At 41.0% G+C, this 24511-nt stretch overlaps 3 protein-coding genes across 6 annotated transcripts in view; 2 read left to right on the forward strand and 1 right to left on the reverse strand.

The window, feature by feature from the left end:
* The first annotated feature begins 550 nt into the window (after positions 1-550).
* ubl4a (ubiquitin like 4A) lies at positions 551-5393 on the forward strand. Its single transcript, XM_027152789.2, has 4 exons — positions 551-715; positions 2394-2499; positions 3514-3758; positions 4159-5393. The coding sequence occupies exons 1-4, from the start codon at positions 668-670 to the stop codon at positions 4264-4266; spliced, it is 507 nt and encodes a 168-aa protein (XP_027008590.1). The 5' UTR covers positions 551-667; the 3' UTR covers positions 4267-5393.
* A 2047-nt stretch (positions 5394-7440) lies between these two features.
* Positions 7441-17781, reverse strand: rab7b (RAB7b, member RAS oncogene family). Its single transcript, XM_027152784.2, has 6 exons — positions 17549-17781; positions 16699-16767; positions 13947-14073; positions 9826-10044; positions 8128-8256; positions 7441-8006 (listed from the first exon to the last, which is right to left on the reverse strand). Exons 2-6 carry the CDS (start codon positions 16749-16751, stop codon positions 7917-7919), a joined length of 618 nt encoding a protein of 205 aa, XP_027008585.1. The 5' UTR covers positions 16752-16767; positions 17549-17781; the 3' UTR covers positions 7441-7916.
* Positions 17782-19760: 1979 nt separating this feature from the next.
* Positions 19761-24511, forward strand: part of si:dkey-32e23.4 (dynamin-1-like protein) — a 16787-nt gene continuing 12036 nt past the window's right edge. Inside the window, exons 1-6 of one of the 4 annotated variants that reach the window (XM_047823067.1) lie at positions 19761-19943; positions 20711-20820; positions 22071-22174; positions 22361-22502; positions 23144-23182; positions 23568-23614. In XM_047823067.1, coding sequence (XP_047679023.1) covers positions 22073-22174; positions 22361-22502; positions 23144-23182; positions 23568-23614 — 330 coding nt within the window. In that variant the 5' untranslated portion in view covers positions 19761-19943; positions 20711-20820; positions 22071-22072. The remainder of the gene's footprint in view (positions 19944-20710; positions 20821-22070; positions 22175-22360; positions 22503-23143; positions 23183-23567; positions 23615-24511) is intronic. The other 3 variants (XM_047823066.1, XM_027152787.2, XM_047823068.1) reach the window with 3 other exon arrangements.

Consider the following 24511-nt stretch of genomic DNA (forward strand, 5'->3'; position numbering starts at 1 on the left):
AGAGTAATCGACTTTGTGTTGACGACGTAACTGTCTCTGTTAACCTCAACGTACATTATTTTTTATATCACATTATGACATCATGCTTTTATTCCGGTCAAATTCAAAAGAATCCTTCATTCAACTTAACTCACAAGACTGAAGCCTGATTTGACTGAAACTCAGATTTAAGTCTTTTTCAAGCTCCCTGCGTTAGACACACAATTTGTTAACATTTTTTATTTAATTGTTCAAAACCATATAGCTTTAACCATGCAGTGCGTCTGTGCTTATATATTCTAGTGTAAATACTGCATTAATGTTTAATAGTGCAGTAACAACAACATTGTTTACCATGTTGACTGAACAAAGGAGTGGCTAGTCGCGGCACATGCGCAGTGCGAATCATGTGGCCACTAATCAGGTTGGTGTTTTTTTTCGCACCCGTAATAGGTTATAACGCTCCCTTCGTGCGCTCTGATTGGACAGTAGTTCATATTAACATTTGTCGGTCCAATCCCTGAGCTGAGCTTGACGTTATAGCCAATCCCAGACGAGTGGGCGTGGTTTGGATCAAACAAAAATTGTTTTGACGTCACGTCCGTAGGAGGCAGTTGTTAGGGAGCTAACGTAGAAGATTTTATTGTTAGATTTTGCTTAAATAAGAAATAAGAAATCAGATGTCAAGATGATCGTCACTGTTAAACCGCTTCAGGGGAAAGAATGTAACGTTCAGGTGGGTTTAAACATCCAGTTCTGGTTAATGCTGGTTACAATGCAATTTCCGTGGTTAGCTTCATGCTAGCTAGGTTAGCTTCATGCTAGCTAGGTTAGCTTCAGGCTAGCTAGGTTAGCTTCAGGCTAGCTAGGTTAGCTTCAGGCTAGCTAGGTTAGCTTCATGCTAGCTAGCATAAATCTGTAGCTTTTTGGCTAACAGTCTAAACGTATCTATAGATGCATTGAAGCGGATCAGTAGTTTAAAATACAATATCAGCACAGTTTAAAATGTACTTCCTCATAACAGGGGCTTTGTATTAGAACATGCACTATGTAGTGTGTAGGAGATGTTATACTAATGTTTACCGTGTAGTGCACCTATATACTGTGTGTGAGGTGATTGGGGATGTTAAACAACGTGATGCAGTTACCTGAGCTACTGAAACCCAACCGAACACTGTGATATGGCTTAATAACTGAGACCAAGAAGTATAAACCCAAACTTCTTATTGACTATAAAGGCACAAAGTCAAAATTCGGTTTCTGAATATATTCACAATCATGTGACGTGTGTATATATATATATATATATATATATATATATATATATATATATATATATATATAATAATATATGTAAGTGGAATTGTTTATTCAGCTTGCACCTTTTTTTATGCCATAACCTTCTAACCTTCTACTTGTTGTTCCTTTACAACAGTGTCTGCACATCTCTGTACTGCTATAGACTATATTTATTCATTGTACCTACGTTTACATATATATTGAATGCTGTACATATGTTTACACACATGTATACATATGTATATAACATGCTGTACGTATTTATCCACACTTGTCTATTTGCACAATTGCTTCTCTTTGCACTTCTGGTAGATGCCAAACTGTATTTCGTTGCTGTGTAACTACTATGCAATGACAAAGTTCTATCCTTCCATCCATCTAATCTAATCTGATCTATATGACTAGCTAAATGTATTCGCATATATAACACAAAATTCACTAAAAAGCTGTAATCACCAAAAAAGCCAAAGAAAAACAAGCAAGTTCAATAATAGGCCTATGAAAATCTAATCAAATTATGACCTAAAGCCAAATTCAAACTACTTTAGACATTATAAAAAGAAATGAATTCAGAACTGTCTCCGAACTCATTATTAACTAAATATATTTGCCACAAAAACATTTTCTAATCACTTAAATATTTTTAAGACTTTAAGTATTTAGCTAGAGAAAATAATTTACACACTATAAAAACAGTGTACATTTGAAATACTGGTAAAAAACAAAAGATAACGGTAAAGAGTAATTGTGATGTAATCTATGGTTAAAGGCTCAGTAGTTTTTTCTTCTTTCTTACTTTTGGAAGTTTGTAGAACATGGTAAAATAATTTGCATTAAGCCATGACCTTAGTACAGGTGCATTACGTGGTGGTTTGGAAATTGACCAGATTGCTTATTTGTGCCATCAGTCATTTTATAGACAAACAACACTCCGAGCCATTGTAGATCCTGGGGTGGAGATCTGTAAACATGGGTGCAAACATCAAACCGTAATTTGGAGACAAATCCTAATGTACCTCTAATGGTACATTTAATTACTCTCTTTTTGACTTGTACTCTTTTTAGAAATCATTGGCTGTTGGTGAACTTTTATAGCATTTCTTTTTGATTCTCAGGTTGCGGAAAACGAGATGGTGTCGACGGTGAAAGAACTGGTGTTTGAGCGCTTGAACATACCACCTCATCAGCAGCGACTGCTTTACAAAGGAAAAGCTTTGGCAGGTACGAATAAAGTTTTTATGGGGGTCAGTATATGGGAGTCGCGCTTTAAGGGAGTCGTGCTTTAAAGGCAGGGTCTCCGATTTTTGAGAAATGTTTCAGAAAACTGAGTCGGGCCGATAATGAACAAAAATCAAAACAAACGGGTAGCCAATGAGCAGAAAGGGGCGGGGCTTGCCAATATGCGGCAGAGAGAGTGTTCAGTGCGCATGTGTGACATTAGCAGAGAGCGGGTTTAACATTGACATGGAGGATAAAAACAAAGAAAGAAACAGAAGAAAGGCTTACGATAAGGCAAGAAGTATGACGTGTTAATATAGGATCAGCTTTCCAGCGCTGGAGAGAACTAAAGGAGCAGGAAGTTGGCCACGTATTCACAGGTTGGAGTTTCCCGAGTCAATAACTCCTGAGCTAAACGCTGTTACTACACAAATAACACCTCTTTTCTATCGTAGTAATGTAGAGAGGCAGCTACAACCGCGTTTTGTGTAGTAACAGCGTTTAGCTCAGGAGTTATTGACTCGGGAAACTCCGACCTGTGAATATGTGGCCGACTTTACTTAAGACACCGAGGCGCTTTTTTCCTTCTCGATAGGTGAGTAACGTTGCTTTGTTACACAGAACTAATATATGCCTTTGTCCTTTACATGATTATGCTTGTGTGTCATTTTTTGTTTGTTTACCTACCTTGTTATCTACAATCGTATTGTTCTTCCCTTTAGCTGTGATAGACACATTTCTTTCCATTAGTTGCCTGGGTTATGTATGTGTGGGCGGAGCTATCGATACAGGGGTGGGACCTGTTTGGGTTAGGGGCGTGTTTGTTTTGGTGATATTATATGTCAACATTGGCTTTCAAAAATCGGAGACCCCGCCTTTAAGGGGGGAGTCGCTTTAGCTCTTACCACCCTTTAGGTTACAATAAGGTCACTAATCAAATGGTTCAGTGTAAATTTGAATAAAAACACAAAGGTAAAAAATATACATAATTAGTAAAGTTCACTATTGTGTTCATAGACGAATACAGATTGAGTGATTACGCCATCGGCCCAGAGGCCAAGCTGAATCTGGTGGTGCGGCCGACCGGAGAGAGGAACAGCCGGGCGATGGTCAGCAGTAATTCCACTACCACCACCACCACCAGCAGCAGCAGCAGCAGCAGTGGGAGCACTGGTAGTGGAGTATGGCAGTTACTCTTCACAGTTTTGGCCAAACATTTCAGTCCTGCAGATGCAGCCAAAGTCCAAGAACAGCTCATTAAGGTACGTCTAGTTCAGCACCTCACTTCTTCCTCCATTCTTAACAAGAACAAAGACATTCTGATAGGAAATGAACAAACAAAAATCTGTTGGTAGTTACATTTAATGTTGTGGAAAGTCACCAAACAAGTTCCTGTAAATAAACAAACTCTTCTGTCAGTCACCACATTCCCATGTCAGTCAGAAAGCCTTACCTTCGACCGCTACAAAGCATTGATGCTGGAGACTCCACCCATAAATGTTATACAAACATATCCTTACAGAATGCTTCACTATAACAAGAATTTTATTTATACGGAGCGTCTGCCACACAGCTCCTTTATGTAAACCGTTGTTATAGAAACGATTAAAAACTTTTAAATTTGTTTATCATTGTTGGCAATTTTTATTGTTTATTTTCTAGGATTATGAACGTTCTCTCAGACAGCTCAGCCTGGATGATATCGAGCGCCTGGCTGGACGTCTGTTGCATCCTGAGGCCGAGGGAATGGACATGTCGTGCATGGACTGAGACTAGCTGCCGTGTGTGTGTGTGTGTGCGTGCTTGTGTGTGTTTTGAGAGTCGGTGCACACTTTAACAACAGCAACACGATGACCTGAAGCTTGTAATGTATATGATGTGGACATTTAGGAACAACGGGACCATAAGACCACGTGTGAGCACGAACGACTCGGCTAAAAATATCGAACAGAAGATTCCTTTCCGGTCTTCTGATCAGCGATTAAGTGACACGACGTGCACTTTTATTCGCGACATATTTCCTTTGTCGTGCTTTCAGATGTCCTGCCTTTTACACTCGTGACAGCTATCAGCATGCTGCAATGTTTTTGTTTGTTAAACTCTTCACGTGTGGGTTAAATTCAAGACATTTTAACGTCGCCGTGTTCTCCGTTAGGGGACTGCAGGCATAAACCTACAGTACGGTAGGAGTTGCTTTATGCAGAAAGCCAATATAATCACAGCACAAATACAGATTAAGCCTCGTGCATGAAAAGAGGTCGTGCTGCATTCGAGTACTGTTTTTAAATCGCACTCGCCAACTTCCTGTGAATATTTCCTCTTTCGGGGGAATCGCTGTCATATTTTTAGGAAAATTGTTCCAGTACTTTATCAGACCATGTGCAGTTTGTTCAAGCCATTGGAGCTTTGACAGTTCGAGTCAACACTGTATTTCGACACACAACTTAACCCAAGATGTTTTCCAGTAATAAAATACTATGAGCTGCATTACAGCAACTACTCTGTACCTCACAGTGCATCAAACTAACTACAGTACGTTACTTAAACTCGGCTACCTAAGAGACGACCAGGTCGCCATGGAGATCGGTCAAGATCGTTTTTACCTCCGAGATCGGCTTGCAACTCAAGAACGGCCTTTTAAAAACAGTATTGAACCCCCGTCTGTTCGGCTTTAGCTCGAACGACGATCATCATAAACTTCATGATCATATTTCAGGTTTTCAGTCTACATACACTCTGCTGCTTCACGTTATGTTCGGATGAACCTATTTAAGATAGTAAAGGAGTCAACATTCATCACTACTGACCACAAAGTTAGTGTTTGGCCATGTATAAGTGAGCATTCTGACTTTGTAAATACTGTTTATTATTATTATTATTAAAAATGCTAATATTCACTTGACTGGCTGTGTCTATGTAGAAGTTGTCGTATTATTATAAGGGCTTTTAACAGAGCAAAAACTTCTGCAGTCAGTCCTGGTGTACCGTACAGATAAACAAGTAAAAGTTACTTTGTGCTAAAAAAAATCAATATAATTTGCACTTAGCCAGCGGATACCTAACCCAAGTAAGTCCCACCCCTGTATCGATAGCTCCGCCCACACATACATACGTAACCCAGGCAACTAATGGAAAGAAATGTGTCTATCATAGCTGAAGGGAAGAACGATACGATTGTAGATAAACAAACAAGCAAAAAATGACACACAAGCATAATCATGTAAAGGACAAAGACATTAGTTCTGTGTAACAAAGCAAAACCAACGTTACTCACCTATCGAGAAGGAAAAAAGCGCCTCGGCGTCTTAAGTAAAGTCGGCCGCATATTCACAGATTGGAGTTTCCCGAGTCAATAACTCCTGAGCTAAACGCTGTTACTACACAAAACGCGGTTGTAGCTGCCTCTCTACATTACTACGATAGAAAAGAGGTGTTATTTGTGTAGTAACAGCGTTTAGCTCAGGAGTTATTGACTCGGGAAACTCCAACCTGTGAATATGTGGCAACTTCCTGCTCCTTCAGTTCTCTCCAGCGCTGGAAAGCTGATCCTATATTAACACGTCGTACTTCTTGCCTTATCGTAAGCCTTTCTTCTCTTTCTTTGTTTTTATCCTCCATGTCAATGTTAAAACTGCTTTCTGCTAATGTCACACATGCACACTGAACACGCTCCGCCGCATATCGACGAGACCCGCCCCTTTCTGCCTTTTTTTTTTTGTTTTGTTTGCCGGACCAACACACTTGTCTGCCGCATTTCTCAAACGACGGAGACCCCACCTTTAAGTGGCAGCGTTTTTTTTCTCACCAATGATATTTAAAATGGTTGCACAATTGTTTACACCACAAAGAAGCAGTTTTCCAACAGAAGGTGATCAAAAGCCAGGATTAATTGTAGTGGGGGGGGGGGCATAACATATAAAAGATTCTATATATCTGGGGTTTATTAGGACCCAGGGAAATTATATCAAGCGTAAAAATTCCTAATGTTTATTATATCTCATCTACAACAGCAGATTTTAATATACCGATAAATGACAGCTTATCATTTTATATGGCTGGATTTACATTACATCTCTGTCCTGAGGACTTTCCCATGATGCACCGACACCGGAGACTCCTTCCAAAGAGAAACAAATAAAACAATGTCTTGCAGTAAACCTCTTCAATCGATCAACGATTCGGTTCCATTTTTGGTGAACAACAGTACATAAATTTTTTTTTTTACCTAATTAGGCAATTAAATAATCAGGTTGCTATAGCGACCATAAAGTATTACATAACAGATACCTGTGAACCGAATAGCTGTGGTTATAGAAAATGAATCGACCAATCAGAATTGAGACAGGTCGTGATCTAAATAAAATCTGTTTTAAAGTATTCTAAACACCGAACAGTTTTGGTTGTAAATGTATCTTTTATTTGTCTATTTAGCTTAGAATATACACTACCGAGTTACAACGGCACATTTGGCCTTCAAATTGTCTAAACCGTAACATCCTGGAATATAAAACAAATTCTCTGATATAAGGTATATATATATATATATATATATTTATATTAATACAAGTACAATATGTAAATGTACAAAGATGACGGAAGGAAAAGCGGTGATCGAGTAGGACACGGATGCAGTTCTGCGCTTCTGCTTCTGCTCTCGTGTGACTCGCTTCCACATCCATTTGTTTCCTAAGCTAAATGTACCAGATAGTGACTAAGAAGCTGGCGTGTAAGTAAGCGTAAACTCCTCTAAATGGTGTAAATCGATGTGGTTGTGTAATATGGTGCGATTGCGAATAGTCAGGATCGCTTACTCTTGACGACGAGGTGCGTTAAACGACCTCAGGGTCGAGCGGCCATCGCGTGTTCAGTCCTTCGATCGCGTTGTGAATGATCAGTCGTTTGTATAATCGTGACATGCAAATATAGACAGGCTGGAAGTCTTAATCACTGGTGGACTTTTATACAGCAGGGAATGCATAATCAGCACAGAGATACACAAGACACATGGAATGATAGAGAACCAAAGGCACGATGATTTGAAAGAGAGAAGAAAAAAAAACAAAAAACAAACAAACAACAAAAACACATTTGCTTAAGGAAAAGAGGGCGTAGTGACCGTCTTGGACAGTAGTGATACTGAGAGGAGGAGTTTTTTTTTTGTTGTTTTTTTTTTTTAAGGGTTGCTATGCTGAATCGAAGATGATGCCCTGTGCTGCACGGGACTGGGAAAGAAAGAGACGCCATCGGATGGATTCAAACCCTGGAGGTGTTGTATGAGGAAGAGAAGACATGGCAAAGATGGTGGTGGTTGGTACTGCTTTTTTTTGTTGTTGTTGTTGTTATTTTCTCTTTGTTTGTCTCTGCTAGATCACGGTCATCTCTTTCCCTCCTTGCCATTAGCTTTTTTTTTTATATCTCCCTCAGCAGCTGCAGCCATCGTTCGAGGTGGCAGGTCTGTCGTCTCTTAGCTTGATCTGGTCGGGAAAATCGTAGGGCTCCACCTCGGTCTCCTGGAGGACGGGATAACAAGGGATGGCAGATTAAAAACAGGATTGATGCCATTAAATACATGTAGTGTGGTGTAATTAAGGGCTTCCTCGTGTGTGTGTGTGTGTGTGTGTGTGTGTGTACCTGTTTGAGTGCATTGCGAGCAATGGTTTGGAAAGCCTGGTCCACATTGATGGCTTCTTTGGCACTGGTCTCAAAATAAGGGATGTTGTTCTTGCTTTGACACCAGGCCTGAGCTCGCTTTGTAGTGACCTGCTCGAGACAGAAGACAATCATGGAGATTATATTAAACACCGTAATCACCTGCTACTCGTTGACATTGTGCTCTATGGTGACTGGGTTACTGATCACACTTACTAACATCTCCAAATGTGATGTCATGGAGTATGTGAGCAGAAAGTGAGCCTTAGGACCTGCTGCTTTAACCTACCTATCTATCCATGCCTTATCTATCCATCCATGCCTTATCTATCCATCCATGCCTTATCTATCCATCCATGCCTTATCTATCCATCCATGCCTTATCTATCTATCTATCTATCTATCTATCTATCTATCTATCTATCTATCTATCTATCTATCTATCTATCTATCCATCTATCCATCCATGCCTTATCTATCCATCTATCCATCCATGCCTTATCTATCCATCTATCCATCCATGCCTTATCTATCCATCTATCCATCCATGCCTTATCTATCCATCTATCCATCCATGCCTTATCTATCCATCTATCCATCCATGCCTTATCTATCCATCTATCCATCCATGCCTTATCTATCCATCTATCCATCCATGCCTTATCTATCCATCTATCCATCCATGCCTTATCTATCCATCTATCCATCCATGCCTTATCTATCCATCTATCCATCCATGCCTTATCTATCCATCTATCCATGCCTTATCTATCTATTCATGCCTTATCTATCCATCCATCTAGCCATGCCTTATCTATCTATCCATCCATCCATCCATGCCTTATCTATCTATCCATCTAGCCATGCCTCATCTATCCATCCATCCATCCATCCATCCATGCCTTATCTATCTATCCATCTAGCCATGCCTTATCCATCCAACCACCTAGCCATGCCTTATCTATCCATGCCCTATCTGCCTATCCATCATTTTATCCATCCATGCCCTATCTATCTGTTGCATTAAACTACACATTTATATTCCAGAACATTTTTCATATTAACGATTATATAAATATAACATCATTTGGAATCATTTCATCTTGTTACGGGTAAGTTACTAGATTACTAGTTTATAATTAAACCCGTGTGTCTTCATGCAGGACTAATTTTCAAACTTTTGTTTTTAATGCAAATGACACAGACACACAGATTAAACCAACACAGTGTGATAAATAACGGCATTATTATATATACACTATGTACTAAACAGAAAGAAAGCGTCGAACGAGGAATACTAATACCTTGGAATTGGAAATAAAGAGGATCGAAAGATTGCAGCGAAATGGGATTAAGATGGCCTGGAATTGGAGTGGATTAGTATAGACTGGATTAGCATAGACACCGTTTAGATCGGATTAGGTTTGGATTGATATCTTTGAAATTGGATGGAATTAAGCGATCGTAAAATGGGACTGGATAAAAATTGTGAATAAGAAAAGGGGGGGGGGGGGACGGTGTACTGTTTGTAACAGCTGTCGGGTATCGAACATTTTATATAGATGGGATTTACACTGCTTTTCTGGACTGGGTTTAATTAAGCTGCAGCATAGCAACCTGTAAATAGAGCTAAAGGCTGGGAAAAAGAAATACAGCGCTTAAACTAAACCCGGTCCGAACCTGTCTGTTCTCCAAGTCGATCTTGTTCCCGAGCACGACGAAGGGAAAGTTCTCTGGGTCACGAGGGCTGGCTTGGATCAGGAACTCATCCCTCCAGCTATCCAGAGTCTTGAAGGTGTTTGGAGATGTGACATCGTAGACCAGCACGCAGCAGTCAGCGCCTCTGTAGAACGCCACGCCCAGAGACTGAAAACGCTCCTGTCCGGCTGTGTCCCAAATCTATCGGTGCACAAGACACAAAGTGCACAAGGATCCTGATCAACGGTTTATCAACATAATCTAATTACTTTATACATTCATTCTTTAACGCTTACAGTATTTATGGCTCCTGATGTTAATATTAAACCGTTCACTCTCGAGTAACCAGTCACACCAGCTACATAGAAAAGGATCTCAATACTGGTGGGCTGAGATTTCCAGCAACAACCAACCCACACATACAAACTTTAAACTCTGAAGGCCCCCGAGGGCCCCTGGACCCCACTGCACTAAATTCATGATAGAATAGGACCCTGAGAGCCCCTGGATCCCACTGCACTAAAATGTGTGTGTTCACGAATTAACACATTGCAAAAAAGTTCATGTCTTAAACTGCAAAGCCGTTGGCTGTGTCCCAAATCGCTTACTTCTGCACTTTTCACCCGCTGTATGAACAGTGTGAGTAGAGTGAAAATCCCGAGCACTAGTAGTCCGTTAAAGAAGCCGGATGAAGCCGCACATATTTACCTGAAAACACTCGCAGCTTTGCTTACATAGCAGAAAAGGGGAGGGGCTACAACGCATCGACACTGAATGAGAAAGTGACTTTGTACGATTTTGTGTGTTGAGAGACGATCGGTCTATAGATAGACAGACTAGACAAAGTATAGTGTGCAGTGTGTCATTTGGGACACGGCTTCTATGTTTAGTGCGCCGATATTTGTCTGTACCCAGCTTTTAACCCAAAGTGGGCGTGGCCTGTTATCATTTAGTTTGTTCTAGTTCTCAGACTAGGAGCCTAACAAACAGATTCCCTTTCAATCATTAAAAATATTTTATAGTAACATCTAGTATTTATATCTGTTTTGGGATTTCACACACACTGGATAAAGATGTACAGAACCTACACAAGTCATATTTCTGAACCTTACACACAGTTGATTTCATGGTGTGTGTAAATAAAACAGAAACTAAGCGGAGCTGAACTAACACTCTTCAGTGTGCGCTTCCTTTCAGGTCTCATTACACACAGGTTAATGAGTTATGCGCTCGCTGGCACGTGAGGACCAGCATTCCGCAGCATGGCAGGGCAGACGAGCTGCAAACTTGTTCTTACAACACTGCTGCCTTCTGGGAAATCAGACGGAAATCACCTGGCAGAGAAATGAGTGACACATCACACACATGCGTGTAACGCTATGTTTATTAGGCACTGTGATTTTATCACTGCGACTCGCCGGGCCCTGTACTGGTGATACTGGTCATTGTGTTTATCAGCAGGTGGCAACACCCGACACAGCAGTGGACAAATAATCAGTGAACACACACTCGCTCATGCGTTTGGACACACACACACGCGCACGGACACACACGCGCACACACACACATATGCGCTCGGACACACACGCGCTTAGACACACACACACACAGGCACAGGTGCTCGGACTCGGACGGACACACACACACACGCGGACACACACACGCGGACACACACACGCGGACACACACACGCAGACACACACACGCAGACACACACACGCAGACACACACACGCAGACACACACACGCAGACACACACACGCGGACACATGCGCTTGGAGACACACACACACGCGCTCGGAGACACACACGCGCGCTCGGAGGCACACACACACACGCGCTCGGAGGCACACACACACATATATGCGCTCGGACACACACACGCACATGCGCTTAGACACACACACACACACAGGCACAGGTGCTCGGACACACACACACACACACGCATGCCTGGACACACACACGCACGCCTGGACACACACACGCACGCCTGGACACACACACGCACGCGCGCTCGGAGACACACACACACACGCGCGCTCGGAGACACACACACACACGCGCGCTCGGAGACACACACACACACGCGCGCTCGGAGACACACACACACACACGCGCGCTCGGAGACACACACACACACACGCGCGCTCGGAGACACACACACACACACGCGCGCTCGGAGACACACACACACACGCGCGCTCGGAGACACACACACACGCGCGCTCGGAGACACACACACACGCGCGCTCGGAGACACACACACACACGCGCGCTCGGAGACACACACACACACGCGCGCTCGGAGACACACACACACACGCGCGCTCGGAGACACACACACGCGCTCGGAGACACACACACGCTCTCGGAGACACACACACGCTCTCGGAGACACACACACACGCTCTCGGAGACACACACACACGCTCTCGGAGACACACACACGCTCTCGGAGACACACACACACGCTCTCGGAGACACACACACACGCTCTCGGAGACACACACACACGCTCTCGGAGGACACACACCACGCTCTCGGAGGAGACACACCCACCCTCCCCGAGACACACACACACGCTCTCGGAGACACACACACACACACACACGCTCTCGGAGACACACACACACACGCTCTCGGAGACACACACACACACGCTCTCGGAGACACACACACACGCTCTCGGAGACACACACACACACACGCTCTCGGAGACACACACACACACACGCTCTCGGAGACACACACACACACACGCTCTCGGAGACACACACACACACACGCTCTCGGAGACACACACACACACGCGCTCGGAGACACACACATGCGCGCGCTCGGAGACACACACGCGCGCGCGCTCGGAGACACACACGCGCACGCACGCTTGGACACACACGCGCACGCACGCTTGGACACACACGCGCGCGCACGCTTGGACACACACACAAACGCGCTCGGACACACACGCCATATAACCGACTCCAGATAAGTCACTGCTGTTCCTGATGGAAGACTGAGACGAGGCATGTGGCTTGTGACTGGGGATCTCTCCTGACTGCTGGACTGCCAGCTCAACATCTTGCCAACGTGTTTAGAGCCAGTGATCTGGAGCCCGCAAAGCCGATGTGTTATCATTCAATAAAAGAAGATTCATGTCCAGCAGAAGACATCGATCTCTGCATCATCAGAGACATTTTACTGACATCTATTGAGATGCTTCTAAAGCTGCTGAACAAACATGTCTGAGCAGAAGACATCTCGGATCCACAAGATAATTCGACTGGGATTGTAAGGAGATTTCTAACGATACTACGTTTTAATCACACGAGTCCATCTCGCGCTTTTCGCTGCATCGCTAGACCAGTTTTCTAAACAAGAACCAGATTCTGTCCCAGCTCCTGTCTGTCTAACCCAACCCTTCTGATCAGAAAAAGCCTTTATTTAAGACATTTCAATAAAGAAGAGTGACTTACATTTATCTCATTTATACAGCTGCAGTTTAGGGTTAAGGGCCTTGCTCAGGGGCCCAGGAGGGGCAGTCTGGTGGCCCCGGGATTCGAACCCACAACCTTCCGGATCAGTCATCCAACGTATTAACCACTATGCTACTTCACTTCACATATGGTTGTCACGTTACAGACCAGTGAATTATTCTCTTCACATATCCAAACTCTGGAGGTTGGGGTCAGCGCACAAAGTCAGCCATGATACAGCGCCCCTGGAGCATGGAGGGATGAGGGTCTTGCTCAAGGGCCCAACAGAAATTACCTTTTCGTTAAGCCCTTACGATGCCTCCTAAGTGCCGTGCCCCTGCGAAAGATTCCTCTAGTGAGCCCAAGAGGAAGAGGAAGATGATGACCATCAGTGAAAAGGTCAAACTTAGGGACCAATCCTACTTCACGGATTTTCACCTATCGCGAGGAGTTCCGGTCCCCATTAACCGCGATAAACGAGGGATCACTGTATTTGCTTTTGAATAAGTGCATCATGCAGTACTCGGAATGTCCACATTACTTTAATGGTGTCATACAGTGTGCATTGTGATTATGGGATGTATTCCAGGCAGCAAAGCAGTGATGTGGAGCCGACAAACCAACCTGCATGGTGACCAGCCTGTCGTCCACCATCACCTCTTTGGTCAGAAAGTCGGCGCCGATCGTGGCCTTGTACTGGTTGCTGAACTTGTTGTTAACATACTGGTTCATTAAAGATGTCTTTCCGACCCTGAAAAGAAATAAATAAGCAAATAAGCAAATAAATAAAAATCATCACAGATTGAGAGCCAGCACTACATTCTATAAACATTACTGTTTAACGAACCATCTGTGTATAAACGAACAGCGATTAGACTCAAATTGTGGAGCAAAATAAATTGCTTAGATCAACACAAGCAGAAAGAATTAAATGGCATTCGTCGGTTATCCGTCAGGTAAAAAAAAAATTCTGATCATGTGTTTATCTCTAAAATTTTAGCCAGTGCGGATCAGGGAAACGCAGCATGGTTTTGAACCCGAGAAAACCTGTAGGAAAACTGTAGGAACTGTGCTGTGACCCTCATGAACCTGACTGCCACTCGTACTCACTTCTGCACTTATACAGGACGTAACGAGTGCGTGCGATTTATCCGATGACGGCGTCATTAGTTTCTAGAAGATGAGTGTAACGTGATTGACAGTGGTAACGTTGTGTGACCCCATGACACACTATATAGATTGTCATGTGACCCCATGACTCACTATACTGTTCTTAGGTGATAACGCTGTAGACCCGACAGCCTCCTTCTGAAGTGTCTGACTCTAACGGGAATCTCTGACAGTGCGCAGAAAAACGACCTTTGTGATGTGAAGCTCATAAGAGCATGAAGTCATGGTCATGAGGAAAGTAGGTCACGGAAAAAAACAACAATAAATAAATAAATATTACTAACACACACACACACACACACACAAAAAAAACGTGTGTTCTCTTAGGGCTTTTGTGTGTTACTGAGAAAAAGAGGAAGCAAAAAGCTCCATCATCACGAAGACTTTCCTCAGGTGGAAAAACTTCCTAATGGATTCAAAATCTCTGACACTAGAGACTCTGCCCCTAAATGTTAAACAACCTTAAAAAAAGTCACAGAAAAATATAATAATAATAATAATAATAATAATAATAATAATATAAATGAATATAAATAATTCCATTTAACCATACAGAGAGAAAAGTGAAAAAAATATACAAAATATATAATATATATATATATATATATATATATAAAAAGCAGGAAATCAAAGAAAACATTGCAAATATATTCAGGTTGTGGCTTTGGCTAGACTGTGTACATGGCGACCGCACCTAAGTGTCAGGGCGAGAGTGGGGGCAAAGCAACACATGGAATACAAGGGGAAATCCTGTAGGGCAAAGTATAATCTTCTCTCTCATAGGTGGCGATGTTTAGCGTTATAAGCATTGCGGAGGAAAAGCTAAAGTAAATCCTCTTCCCCCTCGTGCTTCAGGTGAACACAGAAGAGGTGAGAAAAGAACGGCTAAAAAAAAATACACTACTGTGAGCCTGAGAAATCCCTAGTGTGGTGATATGATTTAAATAAATTAACCTGTGAAAGATAAGAAAGAAAGACAGAAATAAAACAGAGCTTCTAAGAGAGAGAGAGGCAGAGAGAGAGAGACAGACAGAGACAGAGAGAGAGAGATAGAGAAGAAGAGAGAGAACGAGAGAGAGAACGAGAGAGAGAACGAGAGAGAGAATGAGAGAGAGAAAGAAAGAAAGGGAGGGAGGGAGGGAGGGTGGAAGAGAGATAGAGAGAGAGGGAGAGAGAGAGAGAGAGGGAAAGAGAGTGAGAGAAAGAGAGAGAGAGAGAGATAGGGAAAGAGAGAGAGGGAGGGAAAGAGATTGAGAGAGAGAGAGAAAGAGAGAGAGAGGGATTAACATAGACAGGAATTACAACACATTTTCCCATCTTGAGCAAAACAAAGAAACCTGTTGTCACTTGTTCACTGAATTAATGATAACATTTAGCACAAACCCGAGGAACACATTTATATGTCTAACTGTTAAACAACGGACGCAGCGGCTTCTGCGGCTCCACGTTGCGACCTCTAACGTTAATGAAAGTGTCCCAGACTGTACTGTAGTAAATATCTCTACTGTTTACATTCTCACTTCATTACCTACGCACCTCGGTCCGTAATAACGGCATCTCCTTCTCTTATGTACTGTGTATGTGAAAGAATGACAAAGCTTGAGTTGAGATACGAAATCTCACGAAGCTATTAGAAAAATCTGTATAATCTGCTCTCTGTCAGACGTAGTGTGTTTTTTTTATCCCAATCTACGGTACGTCCATGCGTTTATCAGCCTACGTCATGGATTTTCAGGAAGGCGTAAAGGTGCTGGAAATTTTTGGTTAAATCTCCATAGAACTATTTAATGTTCAAACCCAAGAGCTGAACATTTATTGACAAAACTCAACGACTGCCCTTTGATTTCTGTTCCTGTACGGCAAGCGACTTCGGGTTCTGTTCGTTTGTTGGTTGTGTTTTTTCAATACGGTGGAATACGCTCGATATCACCGGTATCGATTAGGCTGAAAAACCATGGAGGCTTCCTTTAACAAACTGTATAAATAGTTCGAAAGCTCCGTGTTGTCTGAAGTTAAACTCTTCCTCTTTGTAAGAATTAAAATAAATAATGATTTAATGCAGTGTTTTCTTTTAGGGAATTCAAAGAGCCTGTTTCCTCATGAAAGTAGAAGTATTGTGGCATGTGTGTGTGTGTGTGTGTGTGTGTGTGTGTGTGTGTGTGTATGTGTGTAAGAGAGAGCGGGAGAGAGAGATAAAGACACTTACCCAGAATCACCAAGGATGATCACCTTAAGCAGCACCTTTTTACGAGAGGCCATGACGTCCAGACCGGATCTGATGATCAGACACATACGTATCATCGTCAACTCATTAATCACGGATCGTACGGATACTTGGATTCCTGCTTATACTCATAGCAACATTCCAGGGAATTCTGGGAATGTTACGGCTCACAATAACAAGACCGTTAACCTGCATAGTAAAGCTCGCTCTGTCCGTTTTCTTCGATTTCTAAAGCTTTGAGCTCGATCATCTCTGATCAGAGCAACGTTGGTGGAGTTTAAAACACCAAAACACCGTCGTTAGGCACAAACACTGTTGCTAAGGATGAGAAACAACATCAATATCTAGCTGGTGATGTCACTACATGAAAAAAAATACCCACTGTGACGACTGTCTGTAAAAAAAGACTTTAAAAAATATTTCTCTTTCCGTTATGTCACGAACAAACAAACAAAAAAACAAACAAAAACGATTTGTTTGTATGTACATTGCGTTTGTTCGCCATGAAAGTGATGTTTATTAAGAAAATGTGCTTTTTTTTTTGTAAAAACTGAACAGTGTGTGTGTGTGTGTGTGTGTGTGTGTGTGTGTGTGTGTGTATTAAATCCAATGCACCTCGTCTCGTATCCTCTCATCCATGTTTGTGATTATTTTAGCAAACAAAAACAAGGTACAATAACAACAAACAATAAACACACAATAATAACACAAACAACAATAACACACACACACACACACACACACACACACACACACACACACACACACACACACACACACACACACACACAGTATTAACACACCACATTTACACACAATAATAATTCCTTACCTCCTTCCGCTTGTTCACTTCCGAAACGTTTATGTGTGACAGACAGATATTCACTCCCTGGATGTATCAGAGCAGCAGACTGACATCCAGCGTTATCAGTTACGGAACCGCCACACAGTTACGGAGCAGCAGCACAGTTATGGAGCCACAGCACAGTTACGGAGCAGCAGCACAGTTATGGAGCCCGGACGCTTTGCTCTAAAGCCGAACATGGCTGCGGAGTCACAAGGGACTGACGCACTGATGACCTGCTTCACAAACCGGAAGTGACAGACCGCCATTTTATTTTATTTTTGTTTATTCTTCTAAAATAGCAACATTTCTATTAGAATACTTTTTTTAAACGTATACGTGCCTTATGTTAGATCACTAACACACACACACACACACACACACACACACACACACACACACACACACACACACACACACACACACACACACACACACACACCGCCTTGCCAAGTGTTTTTTTTCTTCCCATGTGTTTTATAAAAGGGATTCTCTTTCCATACTTGTTAGTATTCAATCAATCAAACACCATTATTATTATTTCTTATTATTTATTTATGTATTTATTACTATTATTATTCATATAATTCATATTCATATTACTATTATTATTATTATTATTATTATTATTATTCATATTATTATTTATTGATGTATTTTATTACTATTATTATTATTATTATTATTATTAGTAGTAGTAGTAGTAGTAGTAGTAGTAGTAGATATCAATCCTTCAATCAACCCTATATAGTTAAAAATATAATATCTTGATTAAAAAAATAATTATTTGTTGCATTTTTTTCATCCCCAGATTTATTTATTTATTTATTTATTTTACACCTACCCAGGCCTTTTTTTTTGCAGGTCTAATTAGCATCTAAGTATTTTTATTTAAATTTGAATACAGTGATTTGTTTCTACAGCACAAAGAGCATGGTTTATAAAATGTCATTTATATTCACATACTAGATCACAATCAGTGGTGTAGAAATCTCAGCTGCCATTAATGACCATGAGAAAGAAGAGAAGAAGACAGGCACAGTCTTGAATCCCAGCTTTATGGGTGAAGGCACACCCAGGATTCAACAATTCTCTGCTCAGATTCTTTTTCCTTGATTTTACAACCACACCCTTGTCATGATTATTCTAGTTTACGTTTGTGATTTTCGAAAAATGGATAATACTAAAATTTAAAGCGTCTTATACATGGTAATGAGTTAAAAGAACATAATGGTAAGAGATACAATCAGATACGTGTCATTTTCTATTCCACCAAAAGCTTCATTTTGAAATGAAAGTGAATTGTTTTGATATTTCTGATATCAAAACAATATTTTTTTTCTTTAGTTACACTCATTCTCATGCTTTCTGGAATGATTTTTAAAATTGTTTTACTTTCATTTTTGTTTCTGTTTAAATCAAGTCAAGTCAAGTCACCTTTATTGTCACATCAAATCGAATAAAATTTTATTTGTCACATAAATACATACATACAGGGTATGACATGCAGTGAAATGCTTTTTTTTATATAAGCATAAAAAAGGAATGCAATTTAGGATAGATAGATAAATAAATAAATAAATAAATAAATAAATAAATAAATAAACCAAAAACCAAAAGGAGATAGATAAATAAATAAAAATATAAACTATATAAAAACTATATAAAATATGAAAATATATGTGGAAAAATAATGTATATACATATACATAAATGTGAATGGTTTTTAAAGATTTTCAAGTGTCCATGTGCAGTATGGATACAATCTTTAAAAACCATCCAATCTTTAAAAACATTTAATTATTTTTAATAATTGAGGTGTTTTTTTGTATCAAATGTGTTATCTCTAAATAAATAATGTTGTTATATTATAATAATGTTGTTATGTTAGCAACATACTATTAATTGAGTATATTTTATACTATTAATGCAGAATGCAACAAACAAACAAACAAACACAAGAAAAACAATAATAATAATTATGCATAATAATAAGTATAACAATAATAATAATAAGTTTTAAATAAATAATAGCCAGTATACATTTATTATTAAAGAATTATTATTAAAAGCACTAAGGTGCTGATGCTGGGAGGAATAGGTGTAGCAGTTGTGACCGCTCTGTGATTGACAACAAAACTCTCCAATCAGCTAATAACAAAACAAAACGTTAAAGACGTATTAGCCAATCAGAGTCTTTTACGATTTCTGACACGCCCCTAATTTTCTTTGACAGCTCAGGGAAGGACGCTGAGGAAGCGAATCTATGAAGTATATTATTATTATTATTATTATTAGATTATCTGTATTATTTCGTTAGAATGACGCAAGTAAAGCTGTGAAGATTACACTGACGTTAAGAAAAACATCCTTTTGCATTGAGGTAAGTTGGCTAAGTAGATATGATCCTGCTTGCTATCAGTTAGCTCGCTAGCTAACGTGTTGTTGGGCTGTGTCCCAAACGGCTGGTCGCTCACTATATAGGCGCACTTAGTGAGGTGGCTGTAAAGCTGTATCTAGTTCACTTTGTGTCCGCTGTGGAGCTGTTTGGGATTAGACCTAGCAGTTATTTCCCCAACACCCTCAGTTGGTTAGCTAGCTGGCTAATTAACAGTGTATTTTTGGGGTAACGTACGTTTTACAGGGCAACTATTTTACTGTTAGATAAAATATACGGGTTTTGTTTTCATAGATATGTTGTGCAGTAACGTCTGTACTGCCTGCTGTAGCACATCTGTAGCACATCTGTAACACATCTGTAAATAAATATTAAACATTATGGCTGTTCTGCACTAAGCCTTTAGGTTTACTTAAGTTTTTTTTTTAAAAACTTATTATTAGAGAAACCAATCTCTCTCTCTCTCTCTCTCTCTCTCTCTCTCTCTCTCTCTCTCTCTCTCAATATCTCTCTCTCTCTCTCTCTCAATTTCTCTCTCTCTCTCTCTCTCTCTCTCTCTCTCTCTCTCTCTCTCTCTCTCCCCCTTTCCCTCTTCCTCTCTCCATTTCTCTCTCTCTCCATTTCTCTCTCTCTCTCTCTCTCTCTCTCTCTCTCTCTCTCTCTCCATTTCTATCTCTCTCTCCCCTTTTCCCTCTCTCTCTCTCTCTCTCTCTCTCTCTCTCTCTCTCTCTCTCTCTCTCTCTCTCTCTCAGTCTGACCACATTCAGCCCAGGAACTGAGTGGAGTCTGTCATCTGTAAAGGATCAGGTGTGCAGGACAGAGGAGGCTGCTATAGTACGGATACCGAGGTGCTTCCTGTGCAGTCAGTATTTGTGGTGTTGTAGCAGCATGTGACATTAATGCCTCAACTCTCTCAAAACTCCTTTACAACAAATAATTTCACTAATAATAATAATCACAATCACAGATACAAAATGAATCTTTTCAATTTTAATAAACAACGAGTACAAATAAGAGAGCCGGAAAACACATAATCAATAACTGACTCAGTAATTCACTAAAGTGATGTTCTCCTGTCTTTATTATCTTTCCCCATTTATTCACTGATTTATTCATTTGTTGTTTTACTAAATTATTCATTCATTCATTCATTTATTGATTTTTTTTTCATTTATTGACTAATATATTGAATCACTTGGTGTTTGAGTCATCGATTGAGTCATTTGGTGTTTGATTGATTGATTGATTCATTTATTGATTCATTAATAACACATGGGCTGCATGATACTCATTAATCATTTAAAGTCATGAATTGTGATCAGAATTATTGTCACCATCGCAGGAATAATAATAAAAAAAAGGGTTGTTCTTTTAAATGAAGAGAAAGACTTTGCATTCTATTTTCATTTTCGTTTAATACAGTAGTATTAAATGAAGGGAAGCCTTTTATGATAAATCTATTTTAGAATGATGATGAACCTGTAGGACAACTATAAAATACTCTGTCATCTTCACCACCACACCTGCAATCAACAGGTCAACAATTATATCCGGGAGAATTTTACAGATCACTGAAGGAAGTTTTTATCTTTTTTTATCCACACAATTATTAAAAAACAACAACAACAAACAAAAAAAAACACTGTAGAAAGCCCAGTACAGAACAAACACAATACACAACGTATATTTTACCTTTGCATTCTCTCTCTCTCTCTCTCTCTCTCTCTCTCTCTCTCTCTCTCTCTCTCTCTCTCTCTCTCTCTCTCTCTTTCTGCTGTCTCTCTCTGTCTCTCTCTCTCCCTGTCTCTCTTGCTGTGTCTCTTTCTCTGTCTCTCTTTTGCTCTGTCTCTCTTTTGCTTTCTCTCTCTCTCTCTCTCTCAAATCTCTCTCTCTGTCTCTCTCTCCCCCTGTCTCTCTTGCTGTGTCTCTCTCTCTGTCTCTTTTGCTCTGTCTCTTTTGCTTTGTCTCTCTCTTTCTCTCTCTCTCTCTCTCTCTCTCTCTCTCTCTCTCTCTCTCCATTTCTTGCTCTCTCTCTCTCCATTTCTTGCTCTCTCTCTCTCCATTTCTCTCTCTCTCTCTCTCTCTCTCTCTCTCTCTCTCTCTCTCTTTCAGAGATGGAGACTTTAATCCCCATCATTAACCGTCTGCAGGAGGTCTTCCTCACTATCGGAGCTGAGATCATCCAGCTCCCTCAGATCGTTGTAGTTGGCTCACAGGTGGGTCCGACATTGCGGCCCGGTGTCCTAGAACAACACCATCATTTATATAGGTCTTGTGCAACTACGACTAATACAAATAATACAAAAAAGTGTCACAGGAACATGTCAGGAAACCTATTTAGACTTAGATAATGTTTATATGCTATACACATTCTCCATGTTGTGTTTTGCTTGACCTCACAGAGCAGTGGAAAGAGCTCTGTACTGGAAAGTCTGGTTGGACGAGATTTTTTACCTCGCGGGTCAGGAATAGTCACAAGGCGCCCTCTAGTGCTGCAGCTGGTGAACGTCCCACCGTTAGACGAGCGGCGTAAACAGGAGAACGGTAACTACATCCTAACATCACTAGATAAAACACACAGTGCAATACAGTGTCGTATAATCACTGACAAGTGACAGTACAGCTCCAAGCAGTACACAGACAGCAGAACATTAAGTTTTCTGAATAAAAATGCTCAGGTATGAATACAAACGATTTTCCTCATTTTACTTAGAAGCATTAAGGCTTCAGTCTGCTTCGCTTCGCGCTGTTTAATTCTCAAATCTGATTGGCTAGAACGCAAGTCACAGGTTTCACATCTATTGATGCGTTTGTTTTTAACCGGTCATCGTTTCCATAGTAACAGCTTGTACATCACTAAAGCTTACTAATAAACGGGGATGAATTTGAACTCTTATTAAGTTCAGGGGGGGAAAAAGAGAGAAAGACCGGCGAGGGAAAAACTGATTATCAACCGCTATAACGACTTGTATTGGAACTAACTTGTATTACTAAAATTCCCATGTGCTTATTAGCGACTTAACAGCGTGTTCCTGCACTAAACAAATCAATGCTTACGATTTCAATACGTTTGATTCTGCTTTCTCTGTAATGTGTGAAAGTACACTTTGTCCAGTTCTAGACATTTCTATGCTCCTGGTAACATTTTTCTGGGTCGTCCTTCCTGTCTTCTCATTATTTCACAGAAAACGGGACCAAAGCAAACTCTCAGTGCAACTTCCCAGGTCTCTGTGTGTAAATGACTTTTTAATTTGCATGAACTCTTCCTGTCTGTTTACTTCACCCTGTTTACTTCACCCTGTTTACTTCACCCAGCATGTCTTCTGTTTTTGCATCTAATCCCGAGACAAAAATAAACCACTTTTCTTTCTTTCTTTCTTTCTTTCTTTGAATATTATCCACTTTTCTATATTTCGTTCATCTTGTCCGAATTTTCTATATTTCGTTCATCTTGTCATCCTGCTTTACACTAATTATGACATCACTCTTCCGTAATGAGAAATAAATGAAATCTGAATGGAACAGTTTACTTTTCATCTCATCACAAAGCCTAATTTAATAAATGAAACTACTGACTACTGACAATTATCCTCTTGTTTCTCATTACAGGAATCAAAGCTGAGGAATGGGGAACCTTCCTCCACTGCAAACACCAGGTATTTAAGCTTTTCAGTCTTGTGTGACTGTGTGTGTGTGTGTGACTGTGTGTGTGTGTGACTGTGTGTGTGTGTGTGTGTGTGTGACTGTGTGTGTGTGTGACTGTGTGTGTGTGACTGTGTGTGTGTGAGACTGTGTGTGTGACTGTGTGTGTGTGTGTGACTGTGTGTGTGTGTGACTGTGTGTGTGTGAGACTGTGTGTGTGTGAGACTGTGTGTGTGTGAGACTGTGTGTGTGTGAGACTGTGTGTGTGTGAGACTGTGTGTGTGGGAGACTGTGTGTGTGGGAGACTGTGTGTGTGTGTGAGACTGTGTGTGTGTGTGAGACTGTGTGTGTGTGAGACTGTGTGTGTGTGAGACTGTGTGTGTGTGAGACTGTGTGTGTGTGAGACTGTGTGTGTGTGAGACTGTGTGTGTGTGAGACTGTGTGTGTGTGTGACTGTGTGTGTGTGTGACTGTGTGTGTGTGTGACTGTGTGTGTGTGTGACTGTGTGTGACTGTGTGACTGTGTGACTGTGTGTGTGTGTGTGTGTGTGTGTGAGACTGTGTGTATGTGAGACTGTGTGTGTGTGTGAGACTGTGTGTGTGTGTGACTGTGTGTGTGTGTGACTGTGTGTGTGACTGTGTGTGTGACTGTGTGTGTGTGTGACTGTGTGTGTGTGTGACTGTGTGTGTGTGTGACTGTGTGTGTGTGTGACTGTGTGTGTGTGACTGTGTGTGTGTGTGACTGTGTGTGTGAGTGACTGTGTGTGTGTGACTGTGTGTGTGTGACTGTGTGTGTGTGTGACTGTGTGTGTGTGTGACTGTGTGTGTGTCGGTGACTGTGTGTGTGTGTGTGACTGTGTGTGTGTGTGACTGTGTGTGTGTGTGACTGTGTGTGTGTGTGACTGTGTGACT

This window comes from Tachysurus fulvidraco, chromosome 14 (genome assembly GCF_022655615.1).
Source record: "Tachysurus fulvidraco isolate hzauxx_2018 chromosome 14, HZAU_PFXX_2.0, whole genome shotgun sequence".
Classification (NCBI taxonomy): Eukaryota; Metazoa; Chordata; class Actinopteri; order Siluriformes; family Bagridae; genus Tachysurus; species Tachysurus fulvidraco.